Here is a 24,230-nt window from a genome sequence, read left to right as displayed (position 1 = left end):
AGCCTGGCAGGCGGGGAGGCCCCACCCAAATCGACAGTATCCTCCGACGGGAGGCGTCGCTGTGAGTAACTGCCAGGGAGCCAGCTGCTCACCTGGGCATCACAAGGTGCCAGGTGAGGGCTCCGGGCAGGTGTCAGGTCACATTAGCCCTGGTGACAAGGCCAAGGTGAGCACTTGCAAAGCCCACCTGGAGAGCCAGCAGGCCCTTGTGGCTGGAGACGGGCAGAGTGACCCCCCGGAGCAGCCCTGCTGACCCCATGAGGCGAGAGCCTGTGCTGCAGGGCGGGCCTTTTGGTGAAGAGTTGGTCCCAGGACATAAATGTCCTCGTCCTCTGTGACCATCCCAAGAGCCCATCCTCCCTCTGACTCCTTCCCCCCGCGGGTCCCCTGCTGTGCCTTCATGTGTCAGCAGCACCCCTGGGAGGAGCCAGGGGAGCCCCGTCCTCTCCGCCACACTTACTGGTTTGGGGCGCACTTGACTGAGGCCCGGAGCATGTGACCCGTGTTCGTGCTTCTGCGGGGGAGGGGACTCATTGAAAACACTGCATCAGGCAGGCCACAGGAGGTTTTTAAATGCCTCTTCCTGCTACTCAGCCCCACACACGTTGTGGTGACAACGTCCTACCGACATGCCCAAGGCTCCCTGAAATGCCTGGAACTCAGGTGACTTCCTTGTGCCCCACCCATGTGGCCCCCGGCGAAGGTGGGGCCCTGGGCCTCAGTGAGAGAGCTGGACAGAAAAGGTTTGATGTGGCAGCAGCTGATCTTCTGAAAGAATGTGGTGGGGGGAGGAAGGGGGGGACGCCAGGAGCTGGGAGCCAAGCCTGTGGTAGTTGCAAAACGCAGGAAAGAATGTGGTGCTGCCTGCTGGCTCTGTCTCCCTCGCACCGGCTCCCACGCTCCTGCAGTTCCGTGTGCACACGTGCCCTCACCAGACCTGCTGTGAGCACTCAGGCCCACGGGGCAGGGGGCGCTCGTTGAGGTCCCCTGTCCCCTGGACGAGCTGCACTAGGTGGGCAGGCCCGAGGACTGGGGTCTCTGCCTGCAGGAGACAAACACACAGCTGGCAGAGACTAAGAACCACACAGTGCCCCGAGGGGGCAAGACGGGTGGGGAGTGCAGCCTGGGTGTAGACCGAGGAGGAGGGGTGTCCAGAAGGTGGGCGGGGCAAAGGCAAAAGCGCTGAAGAGTGGGGTGGGGGGTGTCTCAGGAGGCAGGTCAGCTGGACCAGAGGGGGTGAGGGGCCCCAAGACTCAGATACCAGCCATTGCCCAGGGTGGGCCTTTTGGTGAACAGTTGTTCCCAGGACATAAATGTCCTCGTCCTCTGTGACCATTCCAAGAGCCCATCCTCCCTCTGACTCCTTCCACCGGCGGGTCCCCTGCTGTGCTTTCGTGTGTCTGCAGCACCCTTGGGAGGACGTCCTCTCCGCCACACTTGCACAGGGAGGGCACAGGCCTGTCAGAACCTACGTGAGCAGAGCAGCCCAGAGCTAGTGTGCCCATCTCTGCCTCACCTGAGCGCTCCAGCACTCAGACCCCCACTCACCCCGGAGCAGGGGGCCCAGGTCCCCAGCCTGTCCTGCCACTTCAGATTCAGGGGTCACAGGGATGCCCCAGCCTGCCTCCCGGGGGGATGTGGAAATTCAGGGCCTGTGTGAGTTTCCTGAGGCTGCTGTCACAAACTGCCAGAAACCAGGGGGCATAAAACAGCACAGACTTACTCTCTCCCAGTCCTAGAGGGCGGAGGCCGGAAATGCAGGTGCTGCTGCTTGGCCACCTTGGCCACTACCTGTTTAAAGGGAGCGTCTGGACACCACCACACCTCAGGCTGTGGTCCAGCCTCCACAGGGAAGTGGGAGCTGACTTCATAAAATGCAAATCTGCTCTTGGAATTTTAGCAAATGTCCCAGTTTTACCAATGAGAGGTGCTACCTCCCCAGTGTCTGAGCAGTGAAGGGTAGGGTGACCCATCAAAGTTCCCCGACCCCGCAAACCGGAGGTCGCAACAACTAAGGGGTAGGGAGCAGCCAAAGTGTCCCTAATAGCCGTCCCTTCACAAGGAAAGAGGTTTATCTGCGCTCACACGCGTGCACACACACACACCCCAAATCCTGGCTCTGGTCAGCAGATCTCTTTTCCTTCTTATACACAGAGACAACTTATTTTTCTGGAACTATCTTTCTCCTCCCCTTCACAAGTTGAATTCCTGTGCATCCTTCAGGTCTCTGCACCTTGGGGGAGCCTCCGATCTCGGGGTTCTTACTAAAAGGGGCCTGAGCGTCTGCATTTCTAGCCGTCTCTGAGGAAGGCCAGGGCCCACTGGTCCTAGCACCGCTGCCCCACCCCATGCCGAAGACACTCTGTGCCCCCCCCACCCGCAGTAATTCTTGCATAGGCATGGCGGGCCGCACTTGTGTCTCTGCCACCACTGGACTGAATCTGTCTTTTCCACCATCAGATCTGAGAGAGGCCATCACAGAGCTGGAATGTGGTCAGCCTCACATTTTGTTGAATGAGTGAAGCAACCCATGCATTCAAACCAAAGGTCACCACAGGCCTAGGCTAGCCATCTCCACTGCCACATCAACGCTGGAGGAAGGACCCAAGCACTTAGATGCAAATCTTGTTTAGAACCCTACGTGGAGGAAGTGACAAAGCTGTGAAACGCTGGACCAGCCTAGGTCAGCTTTGGCTCAGATCGCGTCAACCCGTGGTTCTCAAAGGTGGGTCCCTGGTGGCCATTGTCAACACGCCCGGAAACTCGTCAGCGTGGCAACTTCTCGGGGTGCCCGGGCCTACTGAGGCAGAACCCCTGGCCTGTGTTTTCAGAGCCCCCCAGGATTCTGAGTGCAAAGCCGGGGTTGTGCCCGCCTGTGACAGCTCCACAGGCATTGTCCTTCTGTTGTTACTCATGACGCTTCTTTTTTTTTTTTTTTTTAAGATTTTATTGGGGAAGGGGAACAGGACTTTATTGGGGAACAGTGTGTACTTTCAGGACTTTTTTTTTCCAACTCAAGTTGTTCTCCTTTCAATCTTAGTTGTGGAGGGTGCAGCTCAGCTCCAGGTCCAGTTGCCGTTTTCCAGTTGCAGGGGGCACAGCCCACCGTCCCTTGCAGGAGTCGAACCGGCAACCTTGTGCTTGAGAGGACACACTCCAACCAACTGAGCCATCCAGGAGCTCAGCGGCAGCTCAGCTCAAGGTGCCGTGTTCAATTTTATTTGCATGGGATGCTGCCCACCATCCCTTGCGGGAGTCAAGGAGTCGAACCGGCAACCTTGTGGTTGAGAGGACGCGCTCCAACCAACTGAGCCATTCGGGAGGCAGCTCAGCTCAAGGTGCTGTGTTCAGTCTTAGTTGCAGGGGCGCAGCCCACCATCCCTTGTGGGACTCGAGGAATTGAACTGGCAACCTTGTGGTTGAGAGCCCACTGGCCCATGTGGGAATCAAACCGGCAGCCTTCAGAGTTAGGAACATGGAGCTCTAACCACCTGAGCCACCAGCCTGGCCCCACTCATGACACTTCTGACACCAGCTGAGGGTTGTTTCCCCTCCTGACAGCCAGTCTGTGGTGGTGTTTCCAACACCACTTCTCCAGCTCTGTGACACTAGCTGCCTGGAGTGAGCAGAGACCTCAGGGTCAAGGGCTTTGTCCACAATACTGCCCCCCCACACACATACACCAATTACAAGTCGAGGGTGGGGGTGAGGGGTTCCCATGACCCCCCTCCCCAGGTCGGATCATTTGCTAAAATGGCCCACAGAATTCAGGTAAACACTTGTACTACCACCGGTTTCTTATGAAAGGATTCAATGCGGAACAGCTAGATGGAAGAGATGCATAGGGCGAGGTCTGGGGGAAGGGAAGGAGCTTCTGTGCCTTCTCTGGGTGTTCACTGGGGAAGCTCCCGGAACCCCGTCATTTAGGGGGTTTGATGGCTGTTTCATGACAAAGGCACAATTGGTTAAATCACTGGCCACACCCTGAGGTCAGGGGTGAGGCTGAAAGTTCCATGCTTCTAACAGGCTGTTCTCTGGCAACCAGCCCCATCCAACAGGAGTCACCTCATTAGCATATGCTCAGGTGTGGTCAGAAGGGGCTCACTCTGGACTCCAAAAGATGCTCTCACCCCAGTCACTCAGGAAATGCCAGAGGTTTTAGAAGCTCTTGTGCCAGGAACCAGGAAGAAAACCTAATACACGTTTCCTATTATGTTACAACATCACAGCCCCACCACCCCATTCTGGGTGTGTGGGCTTGGTGCTGGCTCCCTGGACTCTCCCCTTTTTGCTGCCATGGGGGGTGAGGAGGGGGCTGGATGGGAGAAGGCAGGTGTCTGGGTAGGACTGCTCAAGGAAGGGGGGAGGTCGTCACGGGGAGATGAGGGCGGACTGGCCTCTTTCTCCCAGACCCTTGCCTGCAGGCAGGGAGGCTGGGCAGGGGATGGTGGGCATGGCGGCTCCTTAGAATTCCGTGTGGTGTGCGGAGCAGCTGTTCCTCATTAGATCAGCCTCAAGCCCTTTCTAAGAAGCCACGTGCAAGAGGCTGTGCTTCAGTCACAGCAGACCCCATGCGGGAATGGGTAGCTCCGGAGGAGCGTTGCCTTGGCAACGCAGACTTAGGGGGTGGTGATGGTAACCAGGCTGCTTTTGACCTTCGCCATATCCTGGGGCTGGTGGCTTTCACATCTCCCTGCTTTGCCAGTGGGGCCGTTTCCAAGCCCGCAATGAGATGCAATTCTCAGGGGAGGCCTTTGGCGACCCCTCCCCCCCCCCCCCTTAGAAGGCAGTTTCCTATGAAATAAATTTCACCAGGGGATGCAGAAGAATCCCAGGCCTGCTTGAAAGCACCTAAACCCAAGCTGAGCCCCTGCTTGCCCAGGCTTACCCTGGAGCGCCCCCTGGCCCACACCTGCTGCTTACTCTCAGCTACAACCAGACAAGCAAGGTAACCTCAGAGTTCCAGGTGGATCCGACACAAAAGGTGGTTCAGAGAGCAAGAGGCACCGAGCTGGGCCCCCGAAGGCACGGAGCCCACACTACAGCCCGCCTGCCTGGGGCTGGGTTGCCTTTTTTTGGAGCCTGGGGCCTGGGAACAGTGAAGAGGACTTGCTGCTGACCACACAACAGGCTGGGCAGCTCCCCTTGACCTTGGCGGGGTCTGATGGATACATGCACAGGCAGCTTGCCTGGTCTCATGCAAGGTCAGGGGATTTCCAAAAATGCTTAAAAGCCTCAGCTCTTTTAAGAAGGATTTTCTTCATTTTGGCAAGTGGATGTTTCTGGGTTGTGGGTTGTCCAAACCCTGGGGGTGCCTGTGTTTAGTCACCAGTCAGGGAGGGGGCCCAGCTGGGAGGACCTTGGCATGGCATCCCCCAAGAAGTGGGTCTCGGGGTTGGGGTGAACGCCCAGTGGCCAAGGAAGAAAAGGAGGCCAGTTAGGTACCCCCTCTCCCCCAACAGGGTGGTCCAGCCACGATGGCCCCAAGGAGTCATTGGCCTGCTGGCCCTAGCTGTCCCAACCCTGACACCTGCTCGCCACACAAGGTCAAGAGGGCACCACCAGGAAGAATCCAGTGGGAGAAGGGTCCCTGAGGCCCAGGAGGAGGAAAACGAACCGGGCCCCTTTAAGAATCTGTTAGCAGAGGAGAGAAAATGCAGAGTGAGCCCTCCGTAAACATCTGAGGGCTTGCAGTAACAACTACCAGCTGTGTGAGGGGGCGCGGGGTGGGGACGCAGTCCTTGCTCAGCTGGAGGGTGGGATGGGCTGAGGTCAGTCTGGGTGGGGACCTGCCAAGAATGAACGCGGGGAGGACAACAGGCTGAAACAGGGTGAGTCGTTTGTTCAGGGCAGTGGACGGTGGACTAGCCGTTCAGGGCTGGGCCACCTGGGCCTAGAAGCTTCCACTTCCCTCAGGGCCTTTTCTGCATCCCTGAGCGCTCAAGTCCCTCCTTACAGCCAGCCAGACAGGGAGGACAGTGGGAGGCGTGTTCCAGTCCCCTGGGAGTGGCGGGCGCGGAGGGAGAGGCCGTGCTGCCGCCTTCAAGCCACTCCCAATAGTTCAGTTGCTCTTCCTGGTCTTCGTCCAACAGGGGTCAGGTTCAGTGTCTCTTTCTATCTCATGTAGTACCAGGCACAGCACTTGTGAACTGTCACGCATGCCCTTCTCTCATCACCTCCACCCTCACCTTCTCTTGCCTGGAAATTTTGCTACGGCGTCCTGTGTGGCCTGTCTACCTCCCAGCTCTCCCAGGCCAGTCCTGTAGAGCCGCCGTAGTTATTGTCCTAAAATACCTGACTGAGACATCTCCCTCTGCTGAAACCCAGAGGATGGTCCCTATTAGTGGTCGTAGACATATTAGCTAGGATGCTTTGGGTTATGAATAACAAATCCAATTCAGAAAGGCTTAAATTTTGGAGGGGATGCTTTTGTTCCTATTACCTGGGAAGTACAGAGGCTGGTTGGGCTTCCTGGACAGTTGAGCCAGCAGTTCAGCCAGGTCCAAAGGACCAGGTTCAGGGCCACCTTTCCTTTCCGCCTTCTGTAGCAGCAACTTTCTTCTCACACTGGCTTCCCTCATGGTGCCAAAATGGCTGCAGTGGCTCCAGCAACATTTAAAAGGCAAAGTGAACCTCTTTTTCAGAACTCCTATTCCAGTTATCTGCTTCTGTATAACAAATCACCCCAAAACTTAGTGACTAAATCTATGTTGCTCATAGATCTGCAATTTGGGCAGGGCTCAGCAAGAACGGTTTATCCTTGTTCCACATGGGACCGTTAGCTGGGGCAGCTCAGCTGGAGCAGCTCAGCTGGAGCCTGGACAATTCTTTTTAAGACGGCTGCACTATGAACCACTCTAGCAGAGTTCATGACTTCTGGTCCGCAGCTAAAGAAGGAAACTTGAATGTGGAAACATAGCCCAGTTGTACTAGTTGCACTGGCAGCCGTTTTGTGACAGTGAGGCAATCCGATTGGAGAAAGAAGCAGATGCACGAAAGAGGGAACAGCCTTGATCAAACATAGCGATGTCTGTCCTCCTGGGGACTCTACAGTTAAGTGAGCCAGTAAATCTACTGTTAAAACTGTGTGAGTTTGTGCGTAGTTACTTATAATACCTTAACGAGTACAGAAGGCTATTGTAATATTTTCCCCATTTCATTATAGGGATTGTCTGTATGTCTGTCTACTTGATTAGGCAGCAAGTGTCTTAGGAGCAGGGACCATGCCTCAAGCATTTCTCTATCCCCATGCCTAGCACAGCAAGTGACATTCCTTTGTTTGAATCATACCTGGAGAGAAAACAAATGACAACAGGTATAGCTATTCCAGAATTTCTAGGTGTTTACATCCCAACCCCTGCCCCCTTCTCTGTTTCCACACCTGGTGGTATTCATTCACTGCCTTTTATTTTCAAAGCCCAGACTCAGAACTCACATTGCAATTGCGCTCCCCAAGATGTGACTGTGGTGAAAGAAAGACGAGAAGAAAGGCAGGTAAGTCCCTCCTTCCTGGAGCAGTTGTGCCACGGAGCTGCCCGGGCACAAATGCCAATAGGGAGACTGTGTAGGACCTTTGTGGGAAGCAGGGCTGCAGCGGGGCGGAGGTGAGCCGCCATGCTTTCATGCCATCAGCACATTTCATGGCAATAAACTCGGCCTCACTCCCGTAAAATCCATCAGCCAAACACACGCAGTCTTTCTTGTTTTCTTTGTTCAAGGTTAACTTTTCACGAGTCAAATATTTTCCTCCTCACCCAGCCCCATCAAGGAGGTTTGGCTCATACAGCTTTGCTGAGCATGATAAAAGAAAGCCTCAAAAAAAAAAAAATAGATGTGTGTTCTGAGAGTGTTTCTGGGAAAAGCAGGCCCAGCCAGCTCGTTCTGCAGCCTTCCCTCCACATCTGCCCCCTGGGCCCATGGCATTTCCTCCAGAACCAGCTGGCTGGAGCCCAGTCCTAAGGTCGGTCCCAGAATGGTGGTCACCCCTCTGTGAGAAAGGGGCAAAATAAGGACCATGGGTCTCTCTTTGCTTTGCTTCCCACTACAAATAAAATGCCAACTCAACAGGTGCAAGCAAGAAGAATGGTTTAAACATCTTACCCAGGGGACCCCAGAACCAGAATCCCAGGGAGTGTTTGCTCAGGGGGCAGGGCGGGCCTTACGCTCGGACATCCCAGTGTTCAGCATGTTTCGCCATCCTAGTGGCAGTGGAACCTTAATTTATATTTCGCCTGTCCTTTGTTTCTGTTCGAGGGCGGCTTCCCCAGGAAGCAAAGGGGATTGTTGGACCTGAGTCTAGATATTTCTCTAGATGCTAAGCGATTTCAACAGACACAAGTCCTGCCATCTAGTATCTATTCCTCTAAGACCATCCCCCTGACATAGATAAATGCAGACAAACTAGTTGGCAAAAAATTAAACACTTAACCCAACTGTGCAGTGACTGGGATTTGTCTACAAAGAAAATCGTCTTTGCAAAACTGGACAGGTTTTTGAAAAATTAGGAGTATGTTTAGGATGGTTTGACCTCAAATGAAAGCCTGGCAAAGTGAGTCCTCAGAGCCAGCAGTTGGGACTGAGATCTAAGTGGGGAAGTGGCCAGGAGGGGACACTCGGGAGGTATTGGTGACGTTCTCCTTATTCTGGTGGTGGTCATTTTGTGTGTTCACTTTGCAGGGGTGTGTCAAGCCCGACCTTTAAGATTTGTGCCCTTCTCTGTGTTTATGTTGTGCTTGAATAAAAAATGTCTTTCCGTATCTCTCTCAGGCAGGGGACCCATGATGTTCCCTTTAAGGGGTGGGTCAGAGGCAGGCACTACTTCCCCAAGAAGCTGGAGCCTGTGGGTTACCTGTCAGAGGAAGGCATCAGAGTCAGACCTGTCAAGGAAATTGGCAGAAGTTGTAGATCTGAGCCCCGGGTGAAGGTCTCGAGGCCCCCCTCCTGCTCTCATGTGCAGCTAGCTCCGTGTGCGTGAGGGGCAGGGGCAGGCGTGACAGCCCCAGTCGGCTGTGTTCCTGCGCAGCGCTGTGGGGGCCGGCTGTGTGGTCACAGGTCTAGGAATGGCTGGCGGTGTGCACTCTTCTGGAACTTGGGCTGGCCCTGGAACTCTCTGCCTTTCCTTGTTGTCCTGCTGTGCTTGGGACTTGCCACCATCATCACACGATCTTCGGTAGATGCCTTAATGTGACAGGGTCACTCAGTACTTCATTATTTTTTTTATTCATTTATTTTTTAATTGGGGAAGGGGAACAGGACTTTATTGGGGAACAGTGTGTACTTCCAGGACTTTTTTCCAAGTCAAGTTGTTTTGTCCTTTCAGTCTTAGTTGTGGAGGGTGCTGTTCAGCTTCAAGTTGTTGTCCTTTCAGTCTTAGTTGTGGAGGGTACCGTTCAGCTTCAAGTTGTTGTCCTTTCAGTCTTAGTTGTGGAGGGCGCAGCTCAGCTCCAGGTCCAGTTGCCGTTGCTAGGTGCAGGGGGCGCAGCCCACCATCCATTGCGGGAGTCGAACCGGCAACCTTGTGGTTGAGAGCCCGCGCTCCAACCAACTGAGCCATCTGGGAGGCAGCTCAGCTCAAGGTGCATGTTCAATCTTAGTTGCAGGGGGCGCTGCCCACCATCCCTTGCAGGACTCGAGGAATTAAACTGGCAACCTTGTGGTTGAGAGCTCACTGGCCCATGTGGGAATCGAACCGGCAGCCTTCGGAGTCAGGAGCCTGGAGCTCTAACCACCTGAGCCACCGGTCCGGCCCTACTTCATTATTTTTGATGGCCAAATAATAATTCATTGTATAGATACAGCACCTTTTATTTATCTGGTTATCAATTGATGCACGTTTGGGTTGTTTCCCCCTTTTGATATGATGAATCCACCATTCACATTTAAGCCTTTTCCAAGCAGCAGTGCTCTGCGTCCCTTCCCCCTACACATACAACTACTAATAATAACTACCATCTACCAAGCGCCTACTATGTGCCAAGCAAGCACCTGCTATGTGCCAGGCTCCAAACTGGGCTCTTCTTATGCCAACAGATGGAATTCTCACCCTACCCAATGTGTGTGGTAGGTATTATTCCACTTTGTGGATGATGGCGCGCAAGTCCAGAGAAGTAAAGAGATTGACCAACGTCGTGGTGGAAGTGGGCCTTGAACCCAGATCTGTCCTGCAACAAAGCCCTCCTGTGTGTTTATCTCATTTTTGGCATGTAAGCCTTCTTTAACTGGGTTTTGCATATTTTAGGGTCTCCCCCAAATTGTGCGTCTTCAGGGTAAGGACCATGTCTCGCGGTCCTTTAGTCTTAGCCCCCCCACCTGGTTGGACATCCCTTTCCCACGTCTTTGTAGCGTTCCTATTGGTTTGCAGTCTGGGGGTTCTATGCTCCTTGTCTGCTCAGCGTCCCTTCCCTCAGCCTCCTCCTGCCTGGCCAATCAAAGCCTTCAATCCTGTTGGCCACAGTGATTGGCTGAAAGACGGGCTGAAGATCCAAGCCTAGCCAATCAGAGCCTTCCTCGAGTATTTTGCCATAGTAACGGCCGAGGACACCTGCTTACTCTTTGGGACTGGGAGCTGTGAGGACCAGCAAGCCTGGAGCTGCCATTGGCAACTTGGTCCTGCCTCCTGGGGCTAGCCTCCATCAGAATGCCATGCAGATGTTAAAAATGGTGTTTTCAGGAAAAGATTTAATGACAGAAAAAACGCTCGTGGGTTTAAAAAAAGCAAGCTACCAAAGAGTGTATACAATGTTACTGGCTGTGTGTATGTATATGCAAATATGAATACTTGTGCAAATTAAGTAATGGATGATAGATGCCCATATGTTGACATGGTACTTTTTTTTCTTTTTGTTTATCTGAACTTTCAAAACTCAATCTGCATTCTGTTGTTTTTCTGTTTGTTTATTTTAAGCTAGAGTACATGTCGTCCCCCTCAAAAGTCGTTTCTAACGCATTCCTCTTGGGGAGTATGTAGGTTCCGCCTGGGCCATCTCATTTCCTTTTTAGAGCACACACTTTTCCAACAATCCCATGATCTGCCGCAGTCCCAGGCCTTCCCACCCTTGGCTACTCTGCTCACCTGGTCCCCTCTTGGCCACCAGGACCTGCAGTCCTGGCTATGCCTGAATGACATCATACAGACTCTTAGAGAAAGCCAGGCCTCCCTGCCCCCACTCATCCTGTTGGGTGTTGCATTTTCATTCTCAGCTCACAAGAAACCTGCAAAAAATATTTCTTTTGGCCGCTGATTAGAGAGTAGCAGCCCCAGACATGACTTCCAGGCGACATCCAAGCCTGGAGTGACGACAGCCCTTCACAGCTGCCAGGAGACGTGGTCAGGGACAAGGTCAGGACTCGGAACGCATTGTCTTGAATGGGTTTCTTTCCCCCGTCAAGGTTTGAGAGGTCACAGGCCTCCCCAGACCCCTTCCGGTGCATTAAACCTCTAGCTGGTGCCACGTGGCCATCATGCAGGCCCTCCAGAGACCCCGACCCTGACTGCCTTCTCCCATTGCTGATGGGTTAAAAGGATATGAGGGTCCCACAGGCAGGCAGGCCGGGGCCCACCTACCCCTCCACTCCTCATGACTCCTGTGGGGGCCCTGCCCTCCCTCTAGACAGGTCCATTCCCACTCCCCTTCAGACCCCAGGCCCTGACCACCCAGTTGGTGCCAGTGGCCACAGCCATGGAGCCAGGTGTGGGTAGTCTCCTGATGCCAGCTGGCCCATCACAGCACACTCAGAAGCATGTGACCCTAGAGAAGAATGGCCTTCTTCTCCCTTCTGGGAGAGTATTTGTACTGAAAGGGTGGAGCAGACAGGCTGGGCTGTGGAGAAGAAGGCGGAAGGAAGCAAGTCATGGTGAGACCTTCAGGGGGAGTGAGAAGAGCCCCCGGGAGGAAGTAGCCTGAGGGTTCCCCACATTCCTGGTGTCTAGCTGTACTAATTGTGCAGACGTTACACGACGTTCCTGAATCCTTGAATAACACCCACTTTCAACTGTCTCATCTCGGTGTTTATTCCCTACAACCCAAAGATCCCGACTGTACTACACCAAGGGCACCTGTCCCCAGGTGGGACGGTCCGTCCTCACCTGGCTCTGCTCACCCTCTCCCCTCCTATTGGCTGGGAGCCCCCCCTTCACTGCTTGTCCTCAAGGACCTTGAGTTATTGAAGAAGGTGCTTTCCCGGGCCTGGACATCTCCCCCAACCCTGGTGTCTAAGGGTGGGTTTCGGGCAGAGGGACCTTCCAGATCATGACCACAGTACCTGGACAGCTGTGGTCCAGTGCCCCTAAAAGGCGTGTTGATGGGCCATGTGGCCAGTGCAGAGAGGTAACAGGTTTTGGAGTCTGACAGATTGGGGTTGGGATCCTGGCTCCAGCAGCTTCCTAGCTGTGCCACCAGCTTTGTTTCTTGGCCCCTCCATGGCCGATGTCATCCCAGACCAGCCGTGTGCTGCACACCTGCCCCAAGCTTCTCTGGACAGCGTTCTAGTGGAACCCCACCTTCCAAACAAGGAAGCGGAGACGAGAGAGGCTAAACCATCATGCACAAGTCACGCAGGTGGTGATGGGAGTTAAATCCAGGTTTATCTGATTCTGGGGACCTGCTGTTTCCCTGAGAGAAAAAAAAAGTATTGTGCTAACAGAAACCCTCATAAAATAAAGCTAATATCCTTCTGTATCCGGAGGAAGACAAAGTAAACCTGTAAAAAAATGTTCTTTCAATATTTACATAGGTACTATGAGGTCTGGAATTTGCTTCAAAACAATCCATTAGGGGCAGGTGCTGAGGAAACAAAAGAGGATGAGGAGTGGGGGTTTTCGAAGCTGGGCAAACACCGGTGAGCCACGAGACTGTTGTCGCTCCTTGTAAGTGTTCGGAAGTTTTCATAATAAAAAGTCGCTTCTATTAAAGTAGCGAATAGGAACGTGGCCAGAGTTGAGCGATCCGGCAATGGGGGTCAAGGTGCAGACGGTGGGCCCACCACTGACCACGCCCCCTCCCACCCCCCTCCCTGCTGACTCCCCTGTGGTCCCAGAACCCTGAGCTCTGAGGAACAAATGCACTTCTCGGGCACATGTGTTTCCAATCACTCTGCCCAGCAGTGAGTCACCGCCGACAGCTGCCACCTATCTCCGTCCCCACACTCACCTTCAGATCTGCCATGTTGACAGCCAGGCCCTGCCCCCTCCCCAGCTCTGTGCCCAGCCAGCCTGACCCTCTTGGAGTTGCTGCGCCCTCCTACCTGTAGGCCTCAGCAGGCCAGTCCTTCCATCTATAACAGTGCCCCCTCCCTTTTTATCTGGGTAACTCCTACCAACCTCCAGGTCTCCGTATCCCAGGTTGCCTCCCCAGCCCTCCGACCTGGCTGGTGCCTTTGTTCCTCCATCCAGCCCCCCGCACGCCCTAAAGCTGGTATGTACTGCAGGAGGGAAGGGGCCGCTTTTGTTCCATCTCCGTGTCTGGCACCTGCACGCACCTGGCACATGCCTGGTGCCCAATACTCCATATTATTGAATGAATGAGTGAGCTGTCACCTTCAGAAGCAGAGTCATGGGGAAGACAGACATGAAAACTAACCCATGAGAAAACACGAGGAGTCAAAGGGGTCCAGGCAGGGGCTCCAGAGGTGTGGTTTCCATCTCTCCCCTCCTTAGGGTGACCTGCTCTCCATACAACCCCAGCTGGGAACCTCCTAAAACAGAAATCAACTCTGAGACAGCTTCGGCTGGATGGCTGCCTGGAGAAAGGTGAGGAGGGATTTGAGCCATACCAGGCTCTGCAGAAAAGGCGTGCTGGAGGGTGATCTGTGTCTGGTGGGGGTTGGGGCAGGGGGCAGGGGATGCCTGCCCCCCTCGAGGCCACATTGGGGCATCCCCCTATCTGCCCCGAGGTGTCAGACCACAGTCCAACTCGATGGGGAGCCCTGCGGGATACCTGGAGCACCCTCCATGACTGGAGGAAGCCCAGTACAGCTTCGGTGCTGGGAGACGTGCCCCCCAGACCCATGTGCCCTCCCTGGGGCCTCCAGGCGACACCTATGAGGGGGCACCAAGCAGGAAGTGGAGAACAAGGGCCAGCCGTCAGCCCTGTTCCCGGCCCCCGAGCATCAGAACTGAACCAGGGACAGGCAGGAAGAGGAGAAGCAGCAGATCGGGGTAGGAATGCTCGCAGCATCCCACTTCTCCCCAGGGGCCGGGCAGGCCCAGGGAGACACGGGTACCAAACAGCGAGCCACTGCCTCCAGCCCATCTTGTCTGTGGAGCTGGGCAGCTGTCTCATAGCTGAGGAGAGGGCGGGAGTGCCAAAATCAGAGTCAGTGAGCCAGACCCAAACTCCAGACACCAGCTGGAAATGGCGGTCAGGACCCGAGTCACTTTCTGAGGACCCGGGCTTCCCTTGCCTTTCTCATGGCCCATGGCCTCTGGTCTCTCTGCTGGTGACAGAGCCACCCCAAACCCTGCGCTTTCTGTTGTCTGGCCTTTCAGCTCAAGGCTGAGGGAAGCCTTTAGGAATTCTGTCCCATCCCCCTCACCCTGTACATACTCCACAGGATGACGCCAGGGGGCCCGGACCTATTATTCCTTATGCTCCAAAGCTGGTCACAGAGCTGGGCTGGCATTGGAAGGTGAAAGGAACCTGGGCGGGGCATGGAAAGAGCTTGGTGCTGCTGACTGCAGGGCTGACCTCATGGGGAACGTGAAGCACCCCCAAAGAAGAGAGAGCCTGGGAGACAGCAGCAGGGGAAAGAAGACAAGGCAGGAACAGAGAAAGAAAATGGGGTTGGGGAGAGGGAAGGAGAGAGAAAGGGAGAGGAAATTCTTGGGCACAGCCCTAATCATAGCCTTGACATGAAATGTACTGCTGCACTCAGCATGGGACGCCCGCCAACGCCGCCAAACCAGCCCTCTTCTGTTTGGATTAGGCGGTGACATCATGGCCATGGGCCCGTCACTCTGAACACCAAAGGAAGGGAAGAATGGCGGGCAGGCGGGAAACCTGAGCCTCCCGCCTCTGGGCTTCCAGGGAGGGGAACCTGAAACTATGAAAACTCAGCCTCAACAAACCCCTGCTGAGCTGGGCAGCCCTTCCCCAGGTATCCCACCCCTCGCTCCTGGACAGCCCTTGGTCCCCAGAACCCAGCTGAGGCTGCTTCCTGGAAGCTGGGGATGGACGAGCGCTGGGTTCCCATCTCTGCTCCCTGGCCCTGCTCCCTAACCCGCCCATGAAAGGAAGCACATGACCACATGCCCAGGGCCAAGAGGAAATAGCCTGGGCATGAGAAAACGCACAGCAGCAGGCCTGAAAGGAGCGACTGCTTACATTTCTCTTACTCCTTTGTTTTCCCTACGACGTCTGAAGGAGGGTCTGAGGAGGCCCAGTGCAGGAGACGCGGGAGGCACACAGGTGGGGCTGTGGGAGGTGGAAGAGGAAGGCAGAGCTCCGTGTGTCCCCTTCTGGGAATTGTGGACCCTCCCTCAGTCCTGGAAGGAAGGCTTGCAGGACAGCACCTTCTGAATTGGGGGAGGCAAAACACATCTGCAGGGAGGCGAGGCAGTGCCATCCCAGAGTCCCTCGGAACAAGGTTGGCCGAGGCTTCCCTGCCCAGGGCTGATACCGCTGCTGCAACAGGGCGCCTGCCTGGAGGAGGTGTTCAGTGCCTTCAGTCTGGGCTGTCTGCTCCCAGATGTTTTCAATGCGGCTGTCTCTTCAAGTCAGTGACTTCTTGGGCTTCCTGTTGACAGCCTCCCTCCCTCCCTTCTTTCTGGGGTCACTCTAGACTGGACCATGCAGCCCCAGCCCTGAAGGCTGAGTTCCGTGTATTGGGGAGCAGGAGTTGATATCCAGACAGGTTTGCAAGGTGGGGGCCCTGGCTCAAGGCTGCCTTTGCCCCAAAGGGTGCCTGCCTGGGAGGAGAGGAAGGGGAGCAGGTGGCAGGTGTATAGGCAGAGAGAGGCCAAGCCCCACTTTCTTTAAGATGCCCTATAGGATGACAAGAAATGCAGCCATGGATGCAGCAAAAGAACCCCCAATGGGAGGCGTGAGCCAAGAGCAGTGTCGGTGAATGAGTGGGGTCGTTTGAGAGTAAAGGCCTTGGGGAGCTGCAGCCAGGCAGGCTTTGGTGTTCGACAGACAGACAGCACGAGAAATGGCCGTATTCCTGCTCTTGGAGCTGTCCTTTTTAGGATCCTCATCTGGAAGTTGTTTTTCCTGCACAAGGAGCAGGATATGACATCTGTCCTGTCACCTAAGTTCCCGCCACCCAGAGCCACTCCACTCACTTTTTGCAAACATCTTTTTTTGCACCTGTCTATATCCATGCATATGTTTAGTTTCACATGAATGAAACATTATGCATGCGACTTACTCATGGGCACTTTTAAAGGACAACCTTTTCACTATCCCTTGCTTTCCTCCCTCCCCTGAGAACCAGTGTGGACGGGTGGTGTGCCCAGAACACACACTGTGGTATGTTTGCTGCCATGGGCATTACTCTGCTCGACCTTCAAACAGGCGATGGAACTTTGCATTTTGCTTTTCTAAAGAGCCAAGATTTTCATTAGTTTCCCTAAGTGAGGGCTTGTCAGCTGAGGTGGTTATGCTCCCTCCCCTCACCCCCACCCCAGGAAACACTGGGTAATGTCTGGACACGTTGGGCTGTCACAACTTGGGATGGGGTGCTATCAGCGTTTAGAGGGTGGAGGCCAGGGATGTTGCTCAACACCCCACAGAGCCCAGGGTGCCCCCCCAATGCTGTAGCTCAAAGGTCAGCAGGGCCAAGGCCTGGAAGCTGGCCCTGGCTGCAGAGCATTAATTGATTAAATGAAACAAAAATAGGAACATGCTTTAGAATGTCCACCGCTGGTCACAAAGAAGCTTATGTGGAGTGTGCAGGGGCCTGTTGCCCATCTTCGTGCTGTAGGTGGCCTAGCCATGCTTGACTCCTTGTCATCTTCAGGACGTCCTATGGCAAACAGCCCACCAGGGAATGTTGGGGACAGATATCTGGGCTGGGTGATGCCACTTGCCTACTGTAGCCCAGAGTTGACAGAGGGGGCCATCGTGACCCTGAAGTCAGCTGTCCATTCCTCTCTGAGGACCATGCATCACAAACCACAGAAACCTCCAGACAGCCAGGCAAGGGACACACCCGCCACCTCCCCCTACAGCCACCCTCTGCCTGCTGCCCCCAGACCTGCCCAAGACATTTCCACTCGTTTAGGTCCAGCTTTCTGCATATGGGGGGCCAATTTGGATGCCCGCACCCCGTAGAGCATCTGGCTTTCCAGAACCTGCCGGAAGGAGTGTGGGGGCTCAGCTCCGCTCCAGCTCTCTCTAGGGAGAGAACACTCCAGACATGGAAGGAAAAGGATCTCCTGCAAACCGGGAGCTGAGTCCACCAGGAAGAGATGCTTCCAACTCCTGTCCTCAGACTCACTGGATGGAGGTCACCTCTTGCCCAGGCCTGTGAGGTCATCCTGACTCTTTTTACCTGAGTGGGGTGGGAGGGAGGAGGCCTGGGCACTTCCTCCTGGCCCTGGACAACATTTACTCTGCCAAGCCAAGCCCAGGACGTGTTTGCTGGGTGTGCTCAGACCTGGGTGGGAAGGCCGACAGCTCCGCCTCTGCATTGGGAAAGTCTCTTTGGGGGGAGGCAGGTGAGTGTCCCTGGTCGGAAGTGGTGGCCCCAGGGTTGTGGTCTGAGGGTGCTAGAAGCCCGTCCCCAGCTGGCCTAGCAGGCAATGCTCCCTCCTGTCTATCCTGAGTCCCGCTCTGCTAGGAGCCACACATAACAAGCCGAGGTCCTGCAGGCTGTAGTCAGATGCACGTTGCAGGGAGCGGTGTCTCTTGTGCGGCTCCTCTGTTAGCCCATTTCCAACATTAAGGTAGAGGAGGCCGGTTGGGAGACAAGGTGCCCCGGGCTCCTCCCACCTGCTTCTGTCTCTTGCCTGGGTTTGAGGCAAACTGACCCCATCCTCCCTCCTTGGGGGTGAGCTCAGAGCTGCAGCCCTTTCCCTGAACTCCCATCTTGTTGCCGCCCTCTTGGCCGTGGAGCAGAGAACATGTAACACTATTTTACATGAACAAACGCCGAAAACGTGACTTTGGGTTTTTGTCAGGATGCTAAAAAATAACTCCTCTGCCTAGTTAACTTTTCTTCAAGTTGTCTGTTTCAAAGCACACATAAGTAGAAAGCAATGATTTTCCACTCTTTAAATATTTTCCAGTTTCACATCTCAAGTCAGCACCACACAGTTCAGCAGGCAATTATTCTTTAATTGTGTCATTTTCCTCCCTTTGCATCTCCCCAGCTGGATTAGAGGATCCTGTGGGCAAGAGGGAGGGTCTGTGTGTAAGAGCGCCCACTGCAAGGGGCTCAGGGCAGGCTCAGTGACAGGTAGACAGAATCCCCTGGGGTCACAATTCACGGCTGTCCACACCTCTAAGATCTTCTGCCCTTCCTGGAACACAACTGTTTTGGGAAGAGTTCTACAGCTCCCACATTTGTGGGCTAAGGGAGGGAACTGTGAGCAGAACCCAGCAAATGCGTTCATTCAATCCTACCACCTCCTGGGCTCCTGGGCCCAGCCCCCTGGCTCTTGTGGGCTGGTCAAAATATGGCCAGTTTATATAAAATCCTGTTTTGTTCATAGTAACCACTCCTGCTCCCTTACCAACTAAACTGACTAAGCGCCCTTAAAATTCTGAGGCCTCCTTTTTAAAATGAATCCTCAGTAAGTTTCAGGAGGCCACCGACCCACAGGAGGCACGGGAGGGGGCCACAGAGAATGGTCCCTCTTCCGAAGCACACACCCCTTTTGCTCAATCTCTGGCTAGAATCTAAGGGCCCCCGAAGGTGGAAGGGAATCAGGCAGTGTACACCTCCCATGCCAAGCTGGAGGGGAACGGGTAGGGGTGGTGGGTGGGCTGCCTGGTGCCTTGAGAGGGTGGGCTTCGAGTCCCAAGTGCTGAGTCAGGGCCGACTGATGCGCTGTCCTCCTCGCATCCTGCCCCCCACTACAACCTCTGTTTGTTTGAGAGGCTGCGGAGCGCTGCCTAGGGCGGTGGGAAGCCAGGTGCGCAGCGGCGGGCCCCCCAGGGCACAACAAAAGCCGAGTTTGGGGTAGGGCCAGGGAGGCGCGGGAGGCGCGGGGGCGGGGCCTTTGGAGCCCCTGGAGCTCCATTGGTCGTCGGCCACTGGGAGGCGGAGCTCGACACCCTCCCAGCTCAATAAAGAGCCAGGTCGGCGCAAGCTTGCAGCGCACACATCCGTAGAAGGCAGTGGAGGAGCTGGGACCCGCGCCACACGCGCTCGCTTCGCCGCCCCCCACCGCTTTCTTCTCCGCGCTTCAGCCGCGCCCCCGCCCTCGCGCCTCCCCCGCGACACAGACCCGGGAAAGTTTGTGCGGGCGAGTGCGTGCCGGGTGCGGAGGGAGCGCCCGGGAGCGCAGTGAGACCGCGCACCCGAGTCCGCCCAGAGGGGAGCGCCCCGAGCCCAGGCGGCGGCGGCCGAGCCCCGAGCCCGCGCCCCCGGCCCGCGCCCCCCGCCCGCCATGGGCGCCGCGGCCCGCAGCCTGTGGCTCTTGCTCGGCCTCCTGCTGCTGGGGACGCTGCTCCGCCCCGCCGACGCCTGCAGCTGCTCCCCGGTGCACCCGCAACAGGCGTTTTGCAATGCAGATGTAGGTAAGAACGACGACCCGCCCAAGCCTGGTGGGTGACCTCCCCCGCGGGGCGCGCGGGACCCCCGAGGGTTCGCAGGAGCCCCGCCCGCCTTCTGGCCCTCAGCGCCTTCTCGAATCCTGCAAGTTGACGCCAAAATCGCACTTTCTTTTCCCCCTTCCTCTCCCTTTCTTTCCCTCTCTGCCGAGATGCTTCTCAACCTCAAAATTCCACCGAAATTCCGCTGCAGCTCCAGCCCCAGAAAAGGGAGCCAGGGAACGGATTGGGTTTTGGCAGGCGGAGGGCTCTTGGGATGCCAGCGCGGGGGTGGGGAGTGGGGGATAATGGGGGACACAGCGTGTGTGTGTGTGGAGGGGAGCCTTGGCCTCTGTGGGCTGGAGGGCTGGGGACCCCAGGAAGAAACTTTCACAGGTGAAATGGCAGTTGGGCTTCTCTGGGCTTGGGGTTGGGTGGGGCTGGGCCTCTCCCACCAGCCCCGTTTGGGGGCTCACCGGCTTAAAGGGGGGGCAGGATGGAAGCTTCCCTCCCCCCGGGCAGGCTCCAGGGCTCAGAGGGGCAGCTGAGAGAGGCCTGCAGAACCCTTGGGCTGGCCCCTTGCTCCATGTTCTGCCCAGGAGGGTCCTTACTGCTTGCTGCTGGTGACTACTTTTCAGGACACACCAAGACTGGAGACCTTAATGACTGGAAGTGGGTAGGTGGGGTTGTGTGGCTGCTTAGAGCTCCTCGGAAATATCTATTATTCTTAGGACTTCTTGCCCCCCAAAGGTGGGAGCTAGAGGGGAAGAGGAACCCACTTATTTGTTCTGGTCCTCAAGGGGCAGCAGGAATGGGTGGAACCAGCTGGGCCCCAAAGGTTCCCATCCAGGTCTGACACTTGCAGGCTTCACCAGCTCTAGGGAAGGTCAGCCAGGTTGTCCTGGGGCAAGTTCAGTTTCACCAGAAGGACAGATGCCCTGCAGGTGGGTGGGCCTCTGCAGCGCCCTTTGACCTCTCAGTAGCTTTATTTTCTGTTCCTTTGTCCCAGCTGAGCATCCTGTTGCCAGGCCAGATGTGGTAGGGCTGGGCTGCGCTCACCTGCATAGACTCCAAGCTGGGGTTTCTGGGTTTCCCCTGTTGTCAGCCAGGCCTCCTGGACTCCCCCACACCCCAGCTGGGCAGCCTTCAGGTGCTCCTACCTGTGGGTATCACATGGCTCAGGCCACCTGGGCATGGGGCGTGCTTGCTGAGTAGGTTCCACACAAAACCCTAATTGGGGGAAGGAAGGAAGGTCTGTTCTATTTGGTTTTGAAGCTCAGCAAGATTTGAGGGGGAAGGAGAGGCTCCTCCCAACAGAGGAGCCAGGATCAACCTTCCCGTGGGGTGTCCCCTGGCATCCAGGCCTGTCCAGGCCCATTTGCTGAGAGCGAAGCCATGCTTCTGGCCAGCCAGTTGTGGCGCAGAATAAGGCTGAGGCCGAGACTCCCTGGCTTGGCTCACAGGAGCCAAGGGGGCAGGGGTTGGGCCTTGGGACCACCTCACACTTCTCAGCTGCTCCTGCCACTCAGTGCTTGCCCAGGGTGGGCTGGGCCTGGGGTTTGGATCAAGGGCAGCAAAGGTCAGGGTTGGGGAGCTTCATTATGCCTGGAGGCTCCTTCTTGCTTTGTGTGTTACTCTGTCCTCCGCCTGGATCTCCTGGGTTTGTGTCCAAATTATTGCATCAAAATCATGGAGCCAGAACTCTTAATCCTATCGCAGCCCGAGGCTGGGAGGGCGGGGCCTGCAGATGCCAGAGTCTCAGGGCAGAACCCAGTGTGTTAGACTCCAAGGGCTGCTGGAACAAACTACTACATACTGGGGGGCTGCAAGCAACAGGAATTGATTCTCTTACAGTTTAAGAGGTCTGCAGTCCAAAATCTAGGTGTGGGCAGGGCTGGTTCCTTCTGGAGGCTCTGAGGAAAAATCCGTTCCAGGCCCCTCTCCCGGCTGCTGGTGGCCCCAGCGGCCCTTGGCTGGTAGACGCATCGTTCCGCTCTCTGCTCTGTCTCCACATGGCTGTTTCCTTGGTCTGTGTCTGTGTCCAAATCTCCCTCTTCCTATAAGGACGCCAGTCATTGGATTTGGGCCCACCCACATCCAGCATGACCTCATCTTCACTTGATCACATGTGTAGAGACCCCGTTTCCAAATAAGGTTCCATTCACAGGTCTGCGTGGCCATGAATTTGGGAGGATGCAATCTGAGCTAGGCTGTCCAGTCTTGTTCCACAGTCAGCCCTTCCCTGTTTGGTGGGCTGGGAATACCGAGCTGAGACATCCCCAGGCAGGCCCTGGAGGGCCTGGAGTAAACCTCACAAGGAAAGCAATGGCCTTTTCACGTCACTGCTCCTTTAATGGTGCAGGTTCGGGAATTCCTCCCCATTCCTCTTCTTTGGCTGACAGCAGAATTGCCTGGGATCTTTTAACGATCACTCAGGTCTCGGTACCTTTTACAGATGTAGAGTCTGCCTCAGACCTCTGCTTTTATAGTTTTGAATCCCCACAGGTGACTTTGTGCCATCAGAACTGTGGCCTGGGGTTCTGGAAAAGGATGACAGCCTGGTGCATGTTGGGGGACACTGAAGGCTGCCCTTTAATGCAGCGTGCTAGCTTCTTTAATTGTTGGCCTGATGCAGGTTGTTAAATGGCTTGGTGTCTGCAAAAGGCAGTTGGCTTAAGAAACAGATTTCTGTCTGCCTGTGTAAGGATTTCTGGGAGGTGTCTCCCAGCTTTTACAGCCGGTGGGATTGGAATTGTGGTCTGTGAAAATAGTTCATTATGAGGTTACGAAATTTAGGATGAAGGGGGTGGGAATAGGCGATCTGGGCTCCTGGGAGGAAAGTGAGGCTAAGCGGGCAGCCTTTCGTGCCTCAGAGCACCGCACGGATGTGCTGCTGGCCCGCTTCCTTCTGTCTAATGGAGTCCTCCATCTACGGCAAGCCTGCACAGCTCCAGTGACCCGGCTGGAAACTGGCTTTGGCACTCCGGGCTGCTCGGACCAGTTTCTGGAACCCAGAGAATAAAATCTTCCCTCCGGCTTGGGTAGCGATGCCCAAAGCCACATCATTCCAGAAGGGCGCCTGCAGTGCCATCTTTCTTAGGATGTTTCTGTGTCCAGACACTGCGAACCCTCTGATGGTCTCTCCAGCACCAGGTGGGGAAGGGCTCACAGCCAAGACCACGTCCTGGCTGCCAGGGCAAACAGCCGACCTTGTACATGCATTGATGGGGGCCAGACCGTGGCCGCCCTGGAAAACGCGCCACAGGCTCTCAGAAATGGCTGTCGTTCCCAGACGTGTGCTCAGGGAGGCAAGGCAGATGAGTGGAATCAGGCCTGGAGCGCATGGGTTCGGGGTGGGGTGGCGACTTCTCCAAAGTGCATAATTGATCGGCATTTTGTACACCCTGGGTTTCATATCAGGCTGTTTCAACAAGCCGTTACGGGGCCACTGGCTCCGCTCAGGCGGTGTAAGGGAGAAGAAGCGGGGCATTTCCCCTGCCCTCGGGGAGCGCTAGACACTAGTGCCAGGCGGTGTGGGTCAGGGTGGGCAGGAGCCCTGCAGGTCCCCCACCCCCGCCAGGGCGTGGTGTCAAGTAGGATTCAATGTGCTTCAGGCAAATAACACAGTGACGGTGTTGCCCAGGTGATAGCATTCACGGGATGTGCGGATACAGGGTTCGGGGCGGGGGAGGTCGGGGTGGGTCATGGTGGGACTGGAGCTCCTAGGCTCGGTTTTGGACAGTGTCGCTGGAAGGACATGTTCTCCCTGGGAATGGCTGGAATGTGAGCTGCTGGCAGCTCCCAGGGTTGGGAGATTGGAAGAGATGTGTGCAGGGCACAGGCTGCACTGCGGGTGTGGCAGGTGGTTGGAGGCAGCCCTCCTGATGCCGTGCATTCCTCCCTGTCTGACCTGAGGACGTGGTACCAGCCTGGGACCCGTTCCGTCCTCCAGAATTTGCAGTCCCGTCCTGGCCAGTGGTCCGTGAGCTGCAGACTTGGTTACCTACCTCATCTCTGTCTCGGCTGGGCTGCCAGGCAGTTCCCACATGTGTGGGCTGTGTGGTTCAAATCCTTGGGTGACATTTGAGCATGAGGAGAACGGGTGTGGTTGACTCCCAGGCTTACAGGGGAGGGGGCTCGAAGCCACCATAGTCCTGATGCAAAGCCACTGATCTGATGGTGCCCAAGGGGCTGTGGGGGTGGGGGGATGGGTCCCTTGGGCTCCAAAATAGCTAAGAGATGTGCTTGGAGGACCCCAGGCAGCCTGGAGGATGAAAAAAACAGCGGGAGAAAGAGTAAGCGTGGAAGGAGATAAAGAGAAGAAAGAAAAGACAGACTAGGAAGTGTGTGGTGGGTATGAATGCTGCTGACTCCTCTCTGCCTTCCATCCCCGTGTGCACACATATATGCACACACACAAGGGCCGAGGGCAAGTGGCTCCGTGGCTAGGAAGGTCCTTCTGGAAAGAGAAAGGAGCAGAATTGGGAAATGAGGTTGGGGAGCGTGAAGGTCCCTAGATCTGAGGACAGAGCTGGG

The 24,230-nt window shown here is 55.7% G+C and overlaps 1 protein-coding gene and 1 long non-coding RNA gene across 3 annotated transcripts in view; both read left to right on the top strand.

Annotated features, from left to right (window-relative positions):
* The first annotated feature begins 5,733 nt into the window (after positions 1–5,733).
* LOC141568976 (uncharacterized) lies at positions 5,734–13,831 on the top strand. 2 transcript variants are annotated; one of them, XR_012492315.2, is made up of 3 exons: positions 5,734–5,831; positions 7,418–7,494; positions 13,655–13,831. It is a non-coding gene; the product is annotated as an uncharacterized LOC141568976 (long non-coding RNA). The 2 variants fall into 2 exon arrangements; XR_012492314.2 differs by lacking the exon at positions 13,655–13,831 and adding an exon at positions 10,030–10,872.
* A 5,420-nt stretch (positions 13,832–19,251) lies between these two features.
* The window catches only part of TIMP2 (TIMP metallopeptidase inhibitor 2), a 44,694-nt gene continuing 39,715 nt past the window's right edge, over positions 19,252–24,230 (top strand). The window contains exon 1 of the mRNA XM_019735658.3: positions 19,252–19,682. Within this exon, the coding sequence (XP_019591217.1) occupies positions 19,553–19,682 (130 nt within the window). The 5' untranslated portion in view covers positions 19,252–19,552. The remainder of the gene's footprint in view (positions 19,683–24,230) is intronic.

This window comes from Rhinolophus sinicus, chromosome 12, assembly GCF_057876585.1.
Source record: "Rhinolophus sinicus isolate RSI-liver-muscle chromosome 12, RSI-T2T, whole genome shotgun sequence".
NCBI lineage: Eukaryota > Metazoa > Chordata > Mammalia > Chiroptera > Rhinolophidae > Rhinolophus > Rhinolophus sinicus.
This window is presented reverse-complemented; position numbering and strand designations above follow the sequence as displayed.